A 16929-nucleotide genomic window follows, 5' to 3' on the forward strand; every position below is an offset into this window, starting at 1 on the left:
CTATCTTTTATTTAGTTTGAAGCCACAAGGGGGAGGTTTAAGATTATTGTTAATGATTAACAAGAAATTTACAACAAAGACTAAAATTACCTTTAGGATGAAATCAAACTATTTGAAAATTTAAAGATGGAAGATAAAATAAATAAGAAAGTTTCAGAAGCAAAATAATTTGTTTTATTCATTTATTGAAAAAGAAAATTCATCTATAAATAATGAATTGCCCCTTGTGGAACTCTCCACACCAAGCGTACGCAATCATTGTTATCCCCACATATACCTCTCTCCTACAAACCGCAAGCAAAATCCCACTGTGGGCCCCCACACGCGCACGTTAGCCCTTACAGCCTGTATCCCACTAAAATGCGCTACGGCTGATGCGTCCACGCTTTAATCGCCGCCTCCGATTGCTTTTCATTATTTCGTTTCGTTTTCTTTTTTTTTTAAGAAAATAAAATGAAACTATTTCTGCCATTGAAGAATTCCCAGGGAGGGAGCAAGCTCTAGCCTCTAGCTATGGCTGCCTTGCAAGTTCTGAAATCGGCCGTCTCTCCACTTTCGATCTCCCAGCCGAATTTTGGCTGCCGATCAAGCCGCTTTCTCTCTCAGTCGGATTCCACGAGGAGGTTTGTGCGGTTCCATGGCCGTCGGAGGAGTTTGAGATATGGTTGCGTTTGTAGAAGGTTGAGTTTCCGCTGCGCTGCTCAGGATGCTGATAAGGAAAGCAATGGCAAGTTTTAACTGCTCTTCTTCTTCTGCTTCTTGCTCTGCCTTCTTTTGTTCTATGTTTTTTCATTCTCAGTGCATTCGCCTTGCTTGGATCTTGCTGAATTGATGTTCGTTATCGTGAACTTTGTCTTGCTTAATTTCAAAGCGAAACTAACTTGCTTAGACGAGGCAATAGTTCCTGATGTGGTGTTGTTCGTCGGATGGTTCGTCACTCTCACTCCTCAATTATCTTGTTCTATAGACAATCGTGCGAGCATCCGTCCGTCAATTCGTCCGTCATTTCTGGATTGTCTCTCTCAATGCATTTGCCTCGCCCGGATGTCTTGATGAATTGATGTTTGTTATCATTGACTTCCGCGAGACATAGTGAGGCAACTTAAGTAGCTTAGATGAGGCAGGAGTTGCACGGTGTAGTTTGTACTTTGTTGTTCAGATGGTCTGTCACTTCTGAGTTATCTTTATTTTGTCGACAGTGGCAGAATCGTTCGAGATCGATACAACTATTCGTCCATCGTTCCTTAATTCTCATTCTCAGTGCATTTGCCTCACTCTGATGTCTGATGAATTGATGTTCGTTATCGTAGACTTTGTCATGCTTATTTTCAAAGTGAGACATAGATTGGAAAATGCACATAGAAAGATAGTTCAGGAATGGACGAGTAGCTGGACGGATCTCGCATGATTTTGCTAGATGATTGTGTTACAATCTACGGAGCAAGATAATGGATGTTCGTTATTGTAGCATTCGTCTTGCTTATTATTTTCAAAGAGAGAGGTCACGAATTAGTTTAGAAGAGGCAGAAGTTTCGTAGTGTAGTTTGTTGTTCAGATGGTCCGTCATTCCTGAGTTATCTTGCTCTGTTTAGTTGGCACTCCAATTCTTTAGAGCTTGAGTCAATATAGGCAGCAGCAAAGATTAAATTTAAACCCGGAATCTGAAATTTTAAGCTGGGAATTTTGATGATATTTAACATTTTTTTTAGTCGTAGAGGAAGATTTTCACATCAAGCTGTTAACCAAAAAACTTTTTTTGTTCAGCCAGCAAACACTTGGCAGTGCACAGTTAGATTATATTGGTCCAATTTTTATAGTTGAAGCTTTTAGGAAGCGACATTCTGTGCCAAGCCAACAGTTGTAATGCCCGTACCTGTACTGAAACTACCTGTATTAGGAGTGCTCGCTGGCTATGCTCCTTTAGATTGTCTGAACAGCTTTTACAATAGGCCATTGCTCCTCCTAGAAGAGTTTTCATTTCGGGCATTGAGTTTTATTCAGCTGGTGCGACAGTGCACAGTTTGCTCTGGCCCTCCTAAAAATAGTGGCTGAGAAGGCTTAAGCTCGTTTCCTATGAAGTTCCTGACAAGTCTGTTTTGTGTCTTCCTACCATGTCGCACCTGGCCTCTCCTTTCTGGGTTCATTATAGAAATAATTTTTACTTATTATAGCAGAGCTTTTAGAGTTCACCTGATTAGATGTTCCAAGCAAGTTGTATCAACCGTACATTCCCAGAATCCCAATAATTTGTTTCCTATAAATCAAGTTACACGTGCACCGTACCAGAAGACCGTAATGTTGAGTTGTAATATTGAGTCAGGATCTGTTGAAGCTAACTAGAACACTTTCAATTTTGAAGGACTCCTAATGTTTTCCAAGGTTAGAGGAAGTTTTTTGGTCGCTCTCATTTGTCATCGTGTGAACCAATCATGATATGACATGACCATATTATTCCCTGCTTCCCATTTTTCATAGTTTGAATAACTCAAGCATTCTTAGTAGTTTTTCCATTTAGTTTGTGACTAGTAATGGAATATTCAACACATTATATTATTTGAATTGAATGTATTAAAGAGAGTGTTTCTCTTGGGAGCTCCGATTATGTCTTTTTAAGGTGCTTTACATTATCTTTTGCAGGAGAAGAACCTCCGGAATCATTATTCATGAAGGAACTGAAGAAGAGAGGTTTAACTCCCACTTCCTTGCTTGAGGATAGTAACAGCAATGACTTCGGACTTGGTGGTGAGATGACGGGAGAAGGAAGAGATTTCTCCAGTAGAAGTGCTGTTTCAACTGAAGTTAACAAGAGCCTGTCCAATCAAAGGGAGCGTTCCATGCAATTGAACAGTGAAGGCCTTGAGGTTAATTTCCTTATGGTTTTATTGGAGTTTATTGAATATGCTGTTCAAATGGCTAAATCTATTTTGTCTGATCTATTTTGTTTTCAATTATTCCCTTGCTCGACGAGTTATGACCAAAATAACCAGACAGGGTGACCAGTTAATGAAATCAATATTCCTGTTCGCCAAGAATTATGAAAACCTGAGCCATCCAAAACCGAAAGCCTAGACAAATAAGGAATCTACAAAAAATGGTTCCAATCGTTTAGGATCATCCACAACAAAGGGACCACCAAAAACTCTTTGAAGCAAAAGTCTAAAGGTAAGCATTGTAGTGAGCCAAGCTTCAAACATCCCCTCATGTCTCCGTCCCCATAAAAATCATCAGGTTTCTTTCTAACCAACTTCAATGAAAACGAAATAATCCGCCTGCCAAAGAACCTTCCCTTTGTTGCAAAAGAGGATGAAAAACAACCTCCTCCATCAGATCATGAAATGTCTAATTCCCCATAGGCCCAAAATTTTATTCCAAATCTTCTCGGCAAACATGCACTTCAGTGGATTATGATCAAGCTCTTCATACCGTACCATCTAAGTTTAACCACTGAGGACTTCTCAAAAATCCAAAATAGAAGAACTTAGCCAAGAAAAGAGTCGACAGCAAGACCTTCCCAAGTTTAGTGAAAGAAAAAGGGTAAGTGGTTGAGACTGGACGGAAGTATGATTCAGATGCGTAAAAAAGGATTTGCAGTAAACACACTAGAAGATTCACGGGCAAGGAAACCTGGTCGATGTAAAGCACAGAAACCAACTCCCTAGCTTCTCTGTCAAAAAAGTTATCTTGGAAGGGAAGTTAATTTGAACCAAACCCAAAAGAAGAAAAGAAAGAAACTACAAAAAGTTTCTTCATTGAAGAGAGAGATTATAAAGCAGGGAAATAGAGAGTTAAAAATCCAATGCCAATTGAATGGCTAGCCCTCCCGAAAATAAATAATGGAGTCGTTCGGGACTGAAAGATTAGACAATATATAGAATGAGGAATAATAGAACGATCCTTCCCAATAGAAGTTGAAAATAAGTTTATGAACAGTGGTTGGAGGTTTGAAGATTGAAGGTGCTTTTCCTCTTTCTAATACCTCTAGCCCAAATTTCACCCATCTAATCAGTAGAGAAACACCGACGAATCTGGTAAATATGCTCTTATTGTCTTGCTTAAAATAGAAATCTGGGGTACAAAGCAAAATTTGAGTCTCCTACACATCTCTGGAACCCTATTCTGTTTCCTAACTAAAACCAGGAAATATAACCGAAAACTTCATTTCCAAATTTATGCTCGGTCAAACACAATAAATTCAAACTAGTTAAGATTCATTAATGGTTATACCTTTAAAAGAGAAAGAGAGAAAAGTCTGGCTGTCTCATTGATTTTCCATCTTGAAATCAATTTCTGCTGTTGCTTTTGTACTCTTCCAATTGCAAGTGACTATTATCTCTGCTGCTCCATACTCGAATGATCGGCATTGGTACGCTGGTGTTTAATCGCGTATTTTGGTTTCAGGGGTTGATCCCTCGTGCCAAACTTTTGCTAACAATTGGGGGAACATTCTTCTTAGGATTCTGGCCGTTGATCGTCATCACTGTTTCATTCTTTTTTGCTTTATACTTCGTAAGATTTCTCTCTTACTGCTACGATTTCAGTTTAACATTGAAGCTGGACTTTGTGCTTGATTTTAAGATGAAAACTAACAGGGTTGCAATTGGTATCTATCTCTTGATGCAGTTTTTTGGACCGTCTTTTGTTCATAATGGCGAAACGCCAATATCTCCTCCACCATATGTTGATCCATATGCTCTGTTAGAAGACGAGAGAATTTCGCAAACAGCTCCTCGTGTAAATTGACTGCCTCATTCTCATTGGTTGGTTTTCCTGCTACTTTGTTTTCCTTTTACAATATGTAAATGATTATTAGCTAGAATTTACTTGTTTAATTTACTATTTTCACCCATGATCCTGTTCTTGTTTCCTTTTTAAAAGATTAAGAAAAAAAAATAACAGAAATATGTTTGGGGCTGTTTCTTGTTCCCGTGGATACAATTTTCGGGACAACTGTCTGACCCTACAACGTGGCCATCATGGGATTTGAATATATTTTTATTTATGTTTTGAAAATGGGAAACAAGATATGATTTTATTTTCCAAAATCTCTACTCAAATTAAAAAACTTTTCATAAAAATGAATCCGAAAAACAAAAATAGTTATAGAAATAGTGTTTTTCAAATTTAAAGTCAAAATATTACCCAAATGGCCTCTTAATTACTCAAACCTATGGGTGTTGTGATTTCTGATTTACAGTTTTTATAAGCTCTAGTTTTGTTTTTGTAAACCTAGGAAAGTTTTGGAAATTTGGGTTATATATAAAAATTTGGGTTAAAGATAAATGAATTATAAAAATTTGAGTAGTAGGTGTAATTTGTAAAAGTGGTAATCAAAGATAAAATTGAGCATCTTTAAATTTTTCTTGACTTCAAAGTAACGTTCTACCTTTTAGGTGTGCGTTTGAGTTTTTTTCAGAAGTCAGTACACCACACAACAAAGCAAGTCTTTTCAGTTCAAACATCATCCTCATCAAAATTTTTAAAAATTAATAATATCAAGTTGTTTTCAGCATCAGCCATTTTATATTGATGATTCAATGAAAGGAAAAAACAACTTTCTCAAACCCCACAAAGATATAAAGAATTGACATATAGAAATACAACTGGCCATTTAAAATGAAATGGCAATTTGATTGTTGATTAGACATAGATTGTTCACAAAAGCCTTTGGAAACAAGAAGTATCACAGGATAACATTTTCATATAAAGAAAAACACATAACAACAGACACAAACAAGTGAAGGTGTACCCCCCCTCCTAATAAAGGTGAGATCTGGAAACATTGTCTAATAATCCTCACCTTCATCATCTTCACCCTCGGCTGACTCAGCACCGACTTCTTCGTAATCCTTCTCGAGGGCAGCAAGATCCTCCCGAGCCTCGGAGAACTCTCCTTCCTCCATACCCTCACCGACATACCAGTGCACAAAGGCACGTTTGGCATACATGAGATCGAACTTGTGGTCGATGCGAGAGAAGACCTCAGCAACACTGGTGGAGTTCGAGATCTTGCAAACAGCCCTCTGCACACGGGCCAGATCGCCTCCGGGGACAACAGTTGGTGGTTGGTAGTTGATACCACACTTGAACCCAGTGGGGCACCAGTCAACAAACTGGATGGTGCGCTTGGTCTTGATGGTGGCAACAGCAGCATTCACGTCCTTGGGCACAACATCACCTCGGTACATAAGGCAGCATGCCATGTACTTGCCGTGTCGGGGGTCGCACTTAACCATCATGGACGACGGCTCGAAGGCACTGTTGGTGATTTCGGCCACTGAGAGTTGCTCGTGGTAGGCCTTCTCGGCTGAGATCACTGGTGCATAGGAGGAAAGCATAAAGTGGATTCTGGGGTAGGGGACCAAGTTGGTCTGGAATTCGTTCACATCCACGTTCAGGGCACCATCGAACCTCAGACTGGCGGTTAAAGATGATATAACCTGAATTATACAAAATCATGTGAGCCTCCCAGAAGTTCATAGTTTTATTGGTATCAGATCTGATCCAAAAACTCTTAAATGGTTACCTGGGACACGAGACGGTTGAGGTTGGAGTAGTTGGGTCGCTCGATGTCAAGGGAGCGCCTGCAGATATCATAGATGGCTTCATTGTCGAGGAGCACAGCAACATCGGTGTGTTCCAAGAGAGAGTGGGTTGAAAGGACACTGTTGTAGGGCTCAACAACAGAAGTTGAGACTTGTGGGGATGGGTAAACAGTGAACCCGAGCTTGGATTTCTTTCCATAGTCAACCGACAAGCGCTCCAAAAGGAGGGAGCCAAGACCAGAGCCAGTACCACCACCAACAGCATTAAACACAAGAAATCCTTGAAGACCAGTGCAGTTGTCTGCCAGCTTACGGATTCGGTCCAAGCAAAGATCAACAATTTCCTTCCCAACTGAAATTAAACAGAGAAAACATTATGAATAAAGGAATATTGGATCTAATTCATTGGAGAAATCTAGATCAAGTAATTACCGGTGTAGTGACCACGGGCGAAATTATTGGCGGCATCTTCTTTGCCACTGATGAGCTGTTCAGGGTGGAAGAGCTGGCGGTATGTTCCAGTCCTCACCTCATCGATGACAGTAGGCTCAAGATCAACAAACACTGCACGAGGAACATGCTTTCCTGCACCTGTTTCACTGAAAAAGGTGTTGAAAGCATCGTCGCCTCCACCAAGAGTGGTGTCACCGGGCATTTGGCCATCGGGCTGCACAGATTTACAAACAAGATTTAGATCACTTTGTTCGCTTCACCTGGGTGGCATTTTCCTAACAGCATTCGATTGGTTCTAAATCAAATATAAATAGGCCAATTATTCAGAGATAAGGCAAAATGCAGATAACGAGGAGAATGTAATAACAGAGATTTCAAATAAACAGCGACTTTAACCACGCACATTACAAATCGAAGATCCAAAGGTATTCAACTAGAAATTCAACACACGCCTGAGATTCAACAGATCGCAGCTAGATACGTTCTCTATTTCCAGATCTCGATGGACAGAAGGACAAATATTCCATATCTCGAAGACAAGGTGGACTAACGATGGAATACAACACAGATTCAACAATTTACGATTTTCCAACACAGATTGATGATGTAGATCTAACGAGACACAGCGTGTAACCTCAATAACACATCATGCAATATGGGAAAAACGTGGAGTTAATCAAACAAGTCGTACTGATCCACATAAAAACACTCGATGCGTGCGGTAAAGCTTCTAAATCTAACAAGAACAACAAAACCTATGCGACAAAATCGCTGGATTCAGAAATGATGATAATTCCTTACAGATCGGGCAAACGAGAGCCAGAACAAAGACAATGAAACCTATGCCACAACAACGCAAGATGCAGAAATGCCAATAATTCCATACAGATCGAGCAAATGAAAGGCAGACGACAAATCTCTTACAAATCTAACAAAAACAACAGAACGGAAGCCAAAACATCACTAGATGCACAAATGACGACAATTCCTTACAGATCGAGAGAAAGAAAGGCAAAGAAACGAGCGTAGAATACCTGAATGCCGTGCTCGAGGCAGTAGAGCTCCCAGCAAGCATTTCCGACCTGGATACCGGCCTGACCGATGTGGATGGAGATGCACTCTCTCATTTTGGGTTAGAAATGGGAGAAGAAGAAGAGATCTGAGAAGGAAATGGAGAAACGAAAAATGCTCGCAAGAGGAAGAAAGACGTTTGTGAAGACGCCTTCCCCTTTGAAACCCTTTGTGAGGGGAAGCGATTGGAGAGGCGTATTTATAGTGGGAGCCGAAGAGAGCGTTGTTTTTTACCGTTGGGGGCAATTGGACGGCAGCTAAGCCTGAGTTGGATTTGGATTGGTTGAGCATTAACCATGGTTAGGAACTTAGGGTTTCGCTTTTTTCTCGTTGGTCCTATTTTCAAATTTTGAATTCGAGTTCTTGGCGGGTAATGGGCCGATGTTATGGGCTGGGCCTTGGGCTTCGAAACGGTTCTTCCAGCTGGATCCGGTTGGCATTGTCCACCCTTCGTTCTTTTTGTGAAATTACGAATTTGGTCCGGCTATTCTAATTTTGCTCTTTATGACGTCGGGGGATTAAGACTTTTTTTAAAATTTTTAATTTAGTTTCTACGGGATGGAAGTTTCCATTTGATTCTTATAATTTCACAAAATCATATGTAGGCTCACTCGAAATACCATTCATTTTTTTTCTATTTTTCACATACGCCTAAAACTCTAATATAATCATACATTTCTTGTATATTAATACAATAAATACCAAATTGAAACTATGTTTAACCTATTGGTATTTAACATTTCTAGAGGGAGGGCCACAACTACAAGGCTAATTTATTTGTGAGCAAGCAAGTCCAATATATAGTTAAAATTAATTAAATAAACTTCTCCATTAATCAATTAATTAAAATGTTGAAACTTGAAAGTTGTAATTCTTCGTTGAAAGAAAAACGTAGTACTTTCGGTATTTATTTTACTTAATGAAAATTTTATCTCATAAGAATGCACAATCGAATCATTTTTTTTTTTAAGAAAAAACAATACTAAATTAGTACAGAGAATCCAAACATTTAGAAGCAAGAAATCCTCTCTTTGTTGTTGAAATAATCAACCCCGAATTTGCTCCTACTTAAATGTTGGATCTATTGAATTTACAGGTTTTCAACAAAAGAATAATCGAATTAACGATATATCGTGTAACAACCATAAAAGTTTAGAGGATATTTCTCACTTTAGCCTGTTCATAATGGAAATGATTTTAAATTGGTGTGGCCCCACGAAAGAAAAATACAAAAAGATACTAAAAAAATTAGTGACACCCACCCACCAAAATAAAATAGGAATAAATTGATGAAAATAATTGCCCATTTTAATGTCAAGATCATGAACAAGAACTGGAAATCATTCACAAGATAAAGCAACTGAATGCTCCCAATGATTCTCATCCTACTTGTTGAACTCAAAAAAACAAACAAATACATATATATTCTGATCAGCAAATGTCTCCCACCTTAGCCACTTTGGAACTTGTGCAAGGCCATATTATTTTAACATAATCACAGCATCATCTTGTCAGTTATAAGGAAAAAAATTACAGAATATTCCACTTGACAGTTGAACCCAACAAACTTCTTAAATCCTTCCATGACAAGCAATGAAAATGAATAACAAAACTTTCAGAAAGCAAAGGCAATATTTAATTTAACACAATCACATAATCACCGTCTCAGCTTAGACAGAAACATGACAATATTCCACTTTACAGTTGAACCCAACTTATTAAAAGCCTTTAAATAACAAAACGGTGAATGACAAAAACTTCAAAAAGCAATGTCTCTAAGTCATTTCACTTATGCAAAAACAAGAGCTTTGAGGCTAGCTATATAGACAAAGATCCATGGCCTAACCTGAGATGATCTCCATTATGGCAAAGATTTCTAACAGCTTATTCCTTTGCATAAAACACCAAAAACTAGAGCCAAAAAGTGCCTAGATGGAGCTCAGATTCCATACTCATCTTCCTCTCAAATCACAATTTGGCATGAAAGCGTATCGCCGTGGAACCCGACCTAATGTTTGTCCAGGACGTCCATATGTAGGGAGCCTGATACCAGGCACAATGTCATAATCTCCCCCAATTACATGAGGAGCTGGAAAAGGAAAAGGGCCTCGTCTGAAAGCGGGTTGGTACTGTCGCCTGAAACCAACAAGATCCCTCAATTGGGTAGTCCTCCTGTTTCTCAGCTTTTCATTTTCCAGATATGAAACATATTTTGGCTTCCAAAGCCTGATTCCTCGAACATCGTCCTCGCAACCAAACTCTTGATTGAACTTCAGCTTCCACAACTCATTACTGGAGGCCAAGTAGCGCAATTCAGTACACACACATTCAACTCTTCCAATGTCTACAGCAGGGAGAGCCTCCAAAATCTTCAGTTTCACATCAGCTGGAAGTAGCATAAAGCTTGCAGGAGGAGGTAGACCAGTTTTTTCACACAGATCAATCAAGAGTGGCAATGCAAGAGCATCCTTCACTACCTTCCAAAATTCAAAAACTTGTCTCTCTGGGTTCCCTTCGTTTTCGTCCATTATGTGGCTGGCCACTGAATCCACCCAAATCAGATCAAGACTCGGTGCAAATTTTCTTTCATCTAAAGATACACGATACACACTTGATCCTCTACTGCAGCTAAGAGACCCATAAACATTAACAAAGTGCCCCAAACTCTGAAACTTCAATAAAACTATTTCAGTCATGGCAGAGTTCTTGCCCCCCTCGGCCAAAAGTTCGGGTAGAGTGTACCAAAGAGACATCGAAAACGATGGGGAAGGCCAATCTTCCGGCATATGGAAATGATTATCCTCAGCACCTAAATTAGGATCAATCAGCACAAATCCAGACTCCAAAAGGACCGCGTGGACGGCAGTGACCAACAGCTTGTGAGCATTACGATCATAACCTAACTCCTCCTTCAGCACTCTCCTCAAAAAAATCGGCCTCGAACATTTCTTTTCAACGACTCCGATTGGTTCGTCCTCGACGTCCATTTCTTCACAATCCGAATCCAAAATTTTCTCCCCTTCCTCGACCGTGCTGCCTGTAGTCATTTCTTCACCCAATGACTCGGGTCCCATGGATAAAGGAGGGTGCTCCACTACATGACAGTTCTCCAATCTAGGTTTTTTAAGATCGCAGTCGATGCCCTGAATTTGCTTTCCTTGAACCTGCGGTCGCGATGAAGACGCACCAGGAACAGGAGCTTGAGGAGATTGAATCGACGTACCTCCCTGAGAGGAAAATCCCGAAGGATTAAAAGCGAAGAAAAGAAGGTCACCTGAAGTAATACCCATGAAGTGCAGCGTATCCTCCGGCGACGATCCTCGGAGTTCATCCTTCCGATTGAGAGAGAGACGAAGAGAATCGGCGGAAAATGAAGAGGAGAGTGTTTGGAGGAGCGTCTCTTTCAAGTGCTGGAGAGTAGATTGATCGGGGACTTCAATTCTGACGGTCTCTTTGGATTCTAGGGATCTCAATCTCAACTTCATGGTTGAATTTGGGCGTATCCACTCAGAAATTCTTCCGATTCAGTTAAGATTAGGGTTCGAAGAGACTGTGGATTTCAATTCTGTTCTTGCGGATGAAGAAAATAGGCGAACCGTTGATCTGGTTGGGATTATATTCTGCCGCTGAGACCGTCTTTGGCGTTATTTCCGTTCAGTTTCGCGGCGTTTGATAACTGATATGTAAATATAACTAAAAAAAATCTCAGCCCAAACCCACTTAAAAAACAAAAATAAATACAAATAAATAAGTAATACTAAAATAGTTTTTAAGTTTTGTTAGGTAGAATAACTACTACTAATCTATACTCACTTTAGAAAAAATAGTTTTAAATTAAAATATCTATCGATATTCAATGATACATGACCTAATCCAACAGTTTAAAAGTACAAGTCCAAGATTAACAGAAATTAAAGTATAAGGATCAAAACAAACATTTAAAAAATACAATAGAGAAGAATAAGATAAAGTCTTCATCTTCCATCAATATAACATTTCTAATTTATACGTACAAAAACACCCTATATTCTCCTTACCATTGGTCCCGTGTTTTCTCATCTATAATTGTTAGTTAGCTAGATACAATGATATAGTACAAACTACATCTACTTTATATATCACCCCTAAAAAATGGTGCACTAAAGAACGAACTCGAGAACGTGCCTCCACCATTAGGGAACAGGGTGAGGAAGCAAATGAGGCCGAGGACGACGCCCCAAGCATACCGATCCTCTCCCAATGGAGTGATCTCGTCGGTTGCAGGGACTTCTTCGCCACCTCGAAAGAAGGTTGCAAACAAACCCCATGCCAAACAGAGGACACTCCCGCTCAACCCTCCAATACCGAGCACAAGCGACGTGGCAAACGAAAGCAGAGCTGCAGTGCTTCTCCCGAACATGGCTTGCGCAATGCGGCCTCCTTCGAGCCTCCCGCACGGCAACAAGTTCAAAGATGTCACTACCATGCCTGTAGAAAGAACATTGAAAAGTAAGTCCAAGAGAGTTGTAATCATAAATAAGGAGTTGGGTTTATGTGTTCATAAAGGGAAGATGGGAAGAACCTAAAAGGCCAGCAAAAGCAAGAGGATCCACAGGAACTCCAACACCTTCCACTGCATATGGGAGTACATTGCCAAGGTCATCTGTGTAAGGTCCAATAACAAACTGGATAAAAGAAAGCAAGGGGTTGTTGTAAAAGAATTGGGGTCTGATGTACCTGAAAATTAAGAAAGTAGTCATTTTCGAGTGCGAATCCAACTGCTAAACGAAGTAGAAACTGCAAAAATCGCTTCTAAGCGATAGTGCTTACAATCAAACCTTCAAACTTCTTGAATTAAGTCATGTCATTATAACTCAATTAGTTGGATTGCGGAAAATACACCAACCGAGTCCGAATCTGATTGTTACAATTAAATCCTCGAACGATAAAGAGCGAAAAAATGGCTCAAGTTCAAACTTCGGAGTGAGATTGTAAAGTTTCTGCAATTCTCCCAGAGTTCAAAGACAAATTCGTGAAGTACTGATATACTTCTTTGTTCCCATAGTTTGTCCAGGTTATTTGAATTTGACATTCACCAAATTCAAGCTTGAGTTTTCTGATGTTACTTAAATCTTTAAGTATGCGGTTTGCATTTTAGAAAGATGGAAACCAACTCTCACAGAGAAAGGCTATAAAGTCTAGAGAGAAGGCACTTACAATGCATTGTCGCCACCATTAAAGCCACCATCAATCACAAAAGCAGCGATTGCAAGCGTCAATGACGTTAAATATGCAGCAGCAGTTCGTGCTACTGGGATATCGAAAAGCGCTTTCTTGTTTGGAAGTAGTGATTCATAGTTATTCATCACTCCTAAGCATCCCGTCCAATTGGAAGGCACGAGAAAAGAAGGGCTTAGCTTCACGCCATAACGAGCAGCTGTTACCCTCGTTGCTATCTGCAAATCACAAGCGAGCATTTCAAAATCTGAGTTTTCAGTTTGAAAAACAAATACATAACAAGAAGCACTGGCAAACTTCATAGGAGAAAAGTAAGAAAAAGATGCAGTTTAGAAACTCAAGAAGAGTAATCTCCCTTTGTCCCATCTTTAATGGCAATGTAGATATAGAATAGACAATAACTCAATACACAGTAGGATGTGTTTGGGAGTAATTTTGACATGACAATATCACTTTTGTCTTTGCCAAAATCATTTCCATTATCATTGATCATGTTTGGCAAATTAAAAAATTGATTTAAGGAAAACATAAAATCACTTAAAATCAATTTTAAGGTATCACTTGAGTGGTGATTTTGGAAAATCAATTATTCTTAAATCTCTTTTTTCGAAATCACTCATACTATCATCACTCCCAAACAAACCCTAAGATCTGAGGCCGTCTCCTAATTCTAGGTTCTCTAACTAGCTCCCACTTATCCCTACTAATTGCAGAACCATTAACTAAAACGTAAACTTATAAGAGATAGCTTTAGGAAAGACGAGATTTCACGCAATGAATTAAACTTTTGAGAACGGCGAAAATTACATTTCGAGAATGGTGAAGAAAAACAAATAAAGTTGGTTTACATACCTCAGAAACTCCCAAGATAGAGATAAAGCCACCAAAGAGGGGAACAACATTAGCTATATAGTCATCAAAGGTAGCACCAGGTTTTAGGAAGAAGCCACTCGTCAAAGCAATGGTCCCAAAAGTTGAAACACATAAAGTTATTGCACTGAAATACCCCAATGGAGTACTCAGCTTTGTAGACTCAAATTGGAGATCTATTTCTGCCTTGGGTTGCACCATGCAGACCTAAATCATAATCAAACATACAAGTGAAAGATTTCAATATCGACCACAATAAAAATGTTAAGATCTCAACTCAATAGAAATCAATATATGAAATCCTAATTATTAGTATCCATGTTCATATAAGTGATATTTTATTCCTGCGTATTTTTACGATATAATTGAAATGTTCATCAACCCCTCGTATTTGTGTTGAACATAAGATTTACATAAATATCGACATTGCTTTATCGAACTATATTGGTAGAGTTGGATTCTACCTGTTTTGTGATGTCATCTGTTTTCTCTTCCATGAACCATAGGACAACCTCCCTTCCTGCTGCCTCCGACAGCTTTTTCTCCAACTGGGGAATCACTTCTTCAATGGGTCTCCTCAAGTTCCCGATGAAAATACCTCCATCTCCAAATCTACGTACATCAGTAGCAAAAAATGTATTGAACCCAAAGCAACTCTTTAACTGCCAAATCAAAGTCAGTTCGTTAATTTCCAGCATTAGTTTCCATCATTCATAATCTAGGGAGCACAGGCATTTCATTTTGGGTAACGTATCCATGTCAAACACTCCGAAACTTATTGGACAACATTTGTTAGCTCAATAAATGTGTGTCACACACGAGTGGTACGAAGTGAATATGAATTTGACACTTGTTAGGCACAATCGATCGCCTGTTAAGCATAAAAAATAGACATAAATAGTAACATAGGACAAAATAATAAATTTTGAGAGCAAAATACATCAAAACTCATTTTTGAAGCATAAAAATATATTAACATTATTGATTTTAAATTTCATTATTGCGTAAAAATGATATATACTTGAAAGAATTGTATAATTTAATAAATGTATCATTACCTTGTCAGCGTCGTGTCCTAAATTTTTTTAAAATGATGTGTCATCGTGTCCGTGTTGTATTATATCAGTGTTTCGAGTCCGTGTATGTGCTTCTTAGTTCATAATCGATAAGACGCGAGTGTGTGGATTATGGTTTAGACTACCTTTAGAAAGCAACTCTTGATGCAAACTGTTCACTGATAGTGAAATTTTGGAAATTTTTTACTTGGTAGTTTACTTTTTGAAATGTTTGTAAGTACATATTTTTATAAAAATAATTATAAATATGATTTTTTTTTAAATAAATAATAAATTTAATATATATATATAACAACTCAAACATAGATTATACAACCCTACTGCCAATAAAATTAAATTTTCTAATGCACCTGACTATTTTAGCAAACAATACTTTTCTTACCAACTCACTGGCCAACTGCCCAAAACTAATTTTTTACCATCAACTTCCATATTATTAAATGATGATAATTTTACCTTTAACAAGAGGAAACTACAATTGTGTATATATATATATTTTTTTTTGTAATATTTACTAATACCTATATTTATAGTTTATACACAGCAAGAAATTGAGAAAAAGAACGAAGAAATAAAACTAGAAAAGTACCTTGTTGAGATCGAGAGCCTTGAAAGTCTCTTCAGCCTTCTCTAATCTTTCTTTCTCTTTTGTCAAATTATCGCGAGCAATTTTAGTGAAGAATCCTACGATCGGACTATCGCCGCCTTCACGATCAAGTTCCTTCAGCTTCCTATCCGCCCTCTTCTTCTCCAGCTTTATGGCTGCTTCGATCGAAGGATTTCCCATGAACTTCTTGAACTCCTCGTCCGTCTTCCAATCCATTTCCTGCCGTTTCTCTCTCTCTTCAACCTCGTCTTCTCCGCCAGACGATTCCGCCTTCTCGCCGTCGTCTCCGCCGCGCGGCTCGCCGGAAACCACCGCGATGGAGGAAGACGAAGTCTCGTTTTCGGAACTATCGCTGGCAGAGAGTCGTGGTCGATTTCTTGTAATCGGTCTGGAAATAGTGAAGAAATAGCCGTCGGTTTTACGGCCGAGTGGAATCTTACCGAAAGGCTTGGCGATTGTGCGGCTTGGATAGGGCTTCTCATTGCGACTGAGGAGCCATGAATTCGAGGCGATTGATAGAGCGGCGGCCATGTGAGAACTGGTTCGGAATTGGAAGTTTCGAGTTCGAGATTGAAGATGGAGAATCCATGGCGTCACAGAGGAAAATAAAGAGAGCTCGGATTTGGAAGAGGATGAGGAATCGGACAGGTCTAGAACCTTGGAGAATAATGGGGAAGACTGTGATTCGGAAGAAATCGATCGGGACACGAGATTGAAATTTGTGCGGCTGATATGAAATTTAGAGGATTTTCAATGGCGAATTTCTTCGCGCGTTTTTCCCTGTTGATCCAAATTGATGTTGATTGACTCGGATTTCTTGTAGGAACTGATGAACAATTTAAGGACAAATTAAAAATATTTATATGTGGAAATTAAAATGTTTTCTTATGAGCAGAATAAACGGGTGAAAGAGTAGAATGTACTGGATTGGACCAAACTTCTCTCTCGAAGGGGAGGCTGGGATTTTTTAATTTTGTATAATTCATAGATATACCATTGAATCACGAACTTAATTCAGGAGGGAAGTTTTTTCCGACTGGATTTTAACAAAAATTTGAAATTATTCAGGGATTTTTTTTAATATTACAATTTT

General features: G+C 38.9%; 4 protein-coding genes across 4 annotated transcripts; 1 reads left to right on the forward strand and 3 right to left on the reverse strand.

Annotated features, from left to right (window-relative positions):
- The first annotated feature begins 415 nt into the window (after positions 1-415).
- On the forward strand, positions 416-6426 carry LOC111017763 (tubulin alpha-6 chain). Its single transcript, XM_022293628.2, has 4 exons — positions 416-727; positions 2638-2861; positions 4399-4506; positions 4621-6426. Exons 1-4 carry the CDS (start codon positions 514-516, stop codon positions 4738-4740), a joined length of 666 nt encoding a protein of 221 aa, XP_022149320.1. The 5' UTR covers positions 416-513; the 3' UTR covers positions 4741-6426.
- LOC111017762 (tubulin alpha chain) lies at positions 5588-8244 on the reverse strand. The gene is made up of 4 exons (XM_022293627.2): positions 8030-8244; positions 6975-7209; positions 6524-6894; positions 5588-6437 (listed from the first exon to the last, which is right to left on the reverse strand). The coding sequence occupies exons 1-4, from the start codon at positions 8120-8122 to the stop codon at positions 5784-5786; spliced, it is 1353 nt and encodes a 450-aa protein (XP_022149319.1). The 5' UTR covers positions 8123-8244; the 3' UTR covers positions 5588-5783.
- A 1435-nt stretch (positions 8245-9679) lies between these two features.
- LOC111017746 (F-box protein SKIP22) lies at positions 9680-11731 on the reverse strand. The gene has a single exon (XM_022293605.2). It carries the CDS (start codon positions 11549-11551, stop codon positions 10019-10021), a length of 1533 nt encoding a protein of 510 aa, XP_022149297.1. The 5' UTR covers positions 11552-11731; the 3' UTR covers positions 9680-10018.
- Positions 11732-12027: 296 nt separating this feature from the next.
- On the reverse strand, positions 12028-16679 carry EGY3 (ethylene-dependent gravitropism-deficient and yellow-green-like 3). The gene is made up of 6 exons (XM_022293650.2): positions 15819-16679; positions 14618-14815; positions 14136-14360; positions 13263-13501; positions 12628-12782; positions 12028-12533 (listed from the first exon to the last, which is right to left on the reverse strand). The coding sequence occupies exons 1-6, from the start codon at positions 16365-16367 to the stop codon at positions 12178-12180; spliced, it is 1722 nt and encodes a 573-aa protein (XP_022149342.1). The 5' UTR covers positions 16368-16679; the 3' UTR covers positions 12028-12177.
- Positions 16680-16929: the final 250 nt, after the last annotated feature.

This window comes from Momordica charantia (genome assembly GCF_013281855.1).
Source record: "Momordica charantia cultivar OHB3-1 chromosome 10 unlocalized genomic scaffold, Mcharantia_2.0 BLBB01000010.1, whole genome shotgun sequence".
NCBI lineage: Eukaryota > Viridiplantae > Streptophyta > Magnoliopsida > Cucurbitales > Cucurbitaceae > Momordica > Momordica charantia.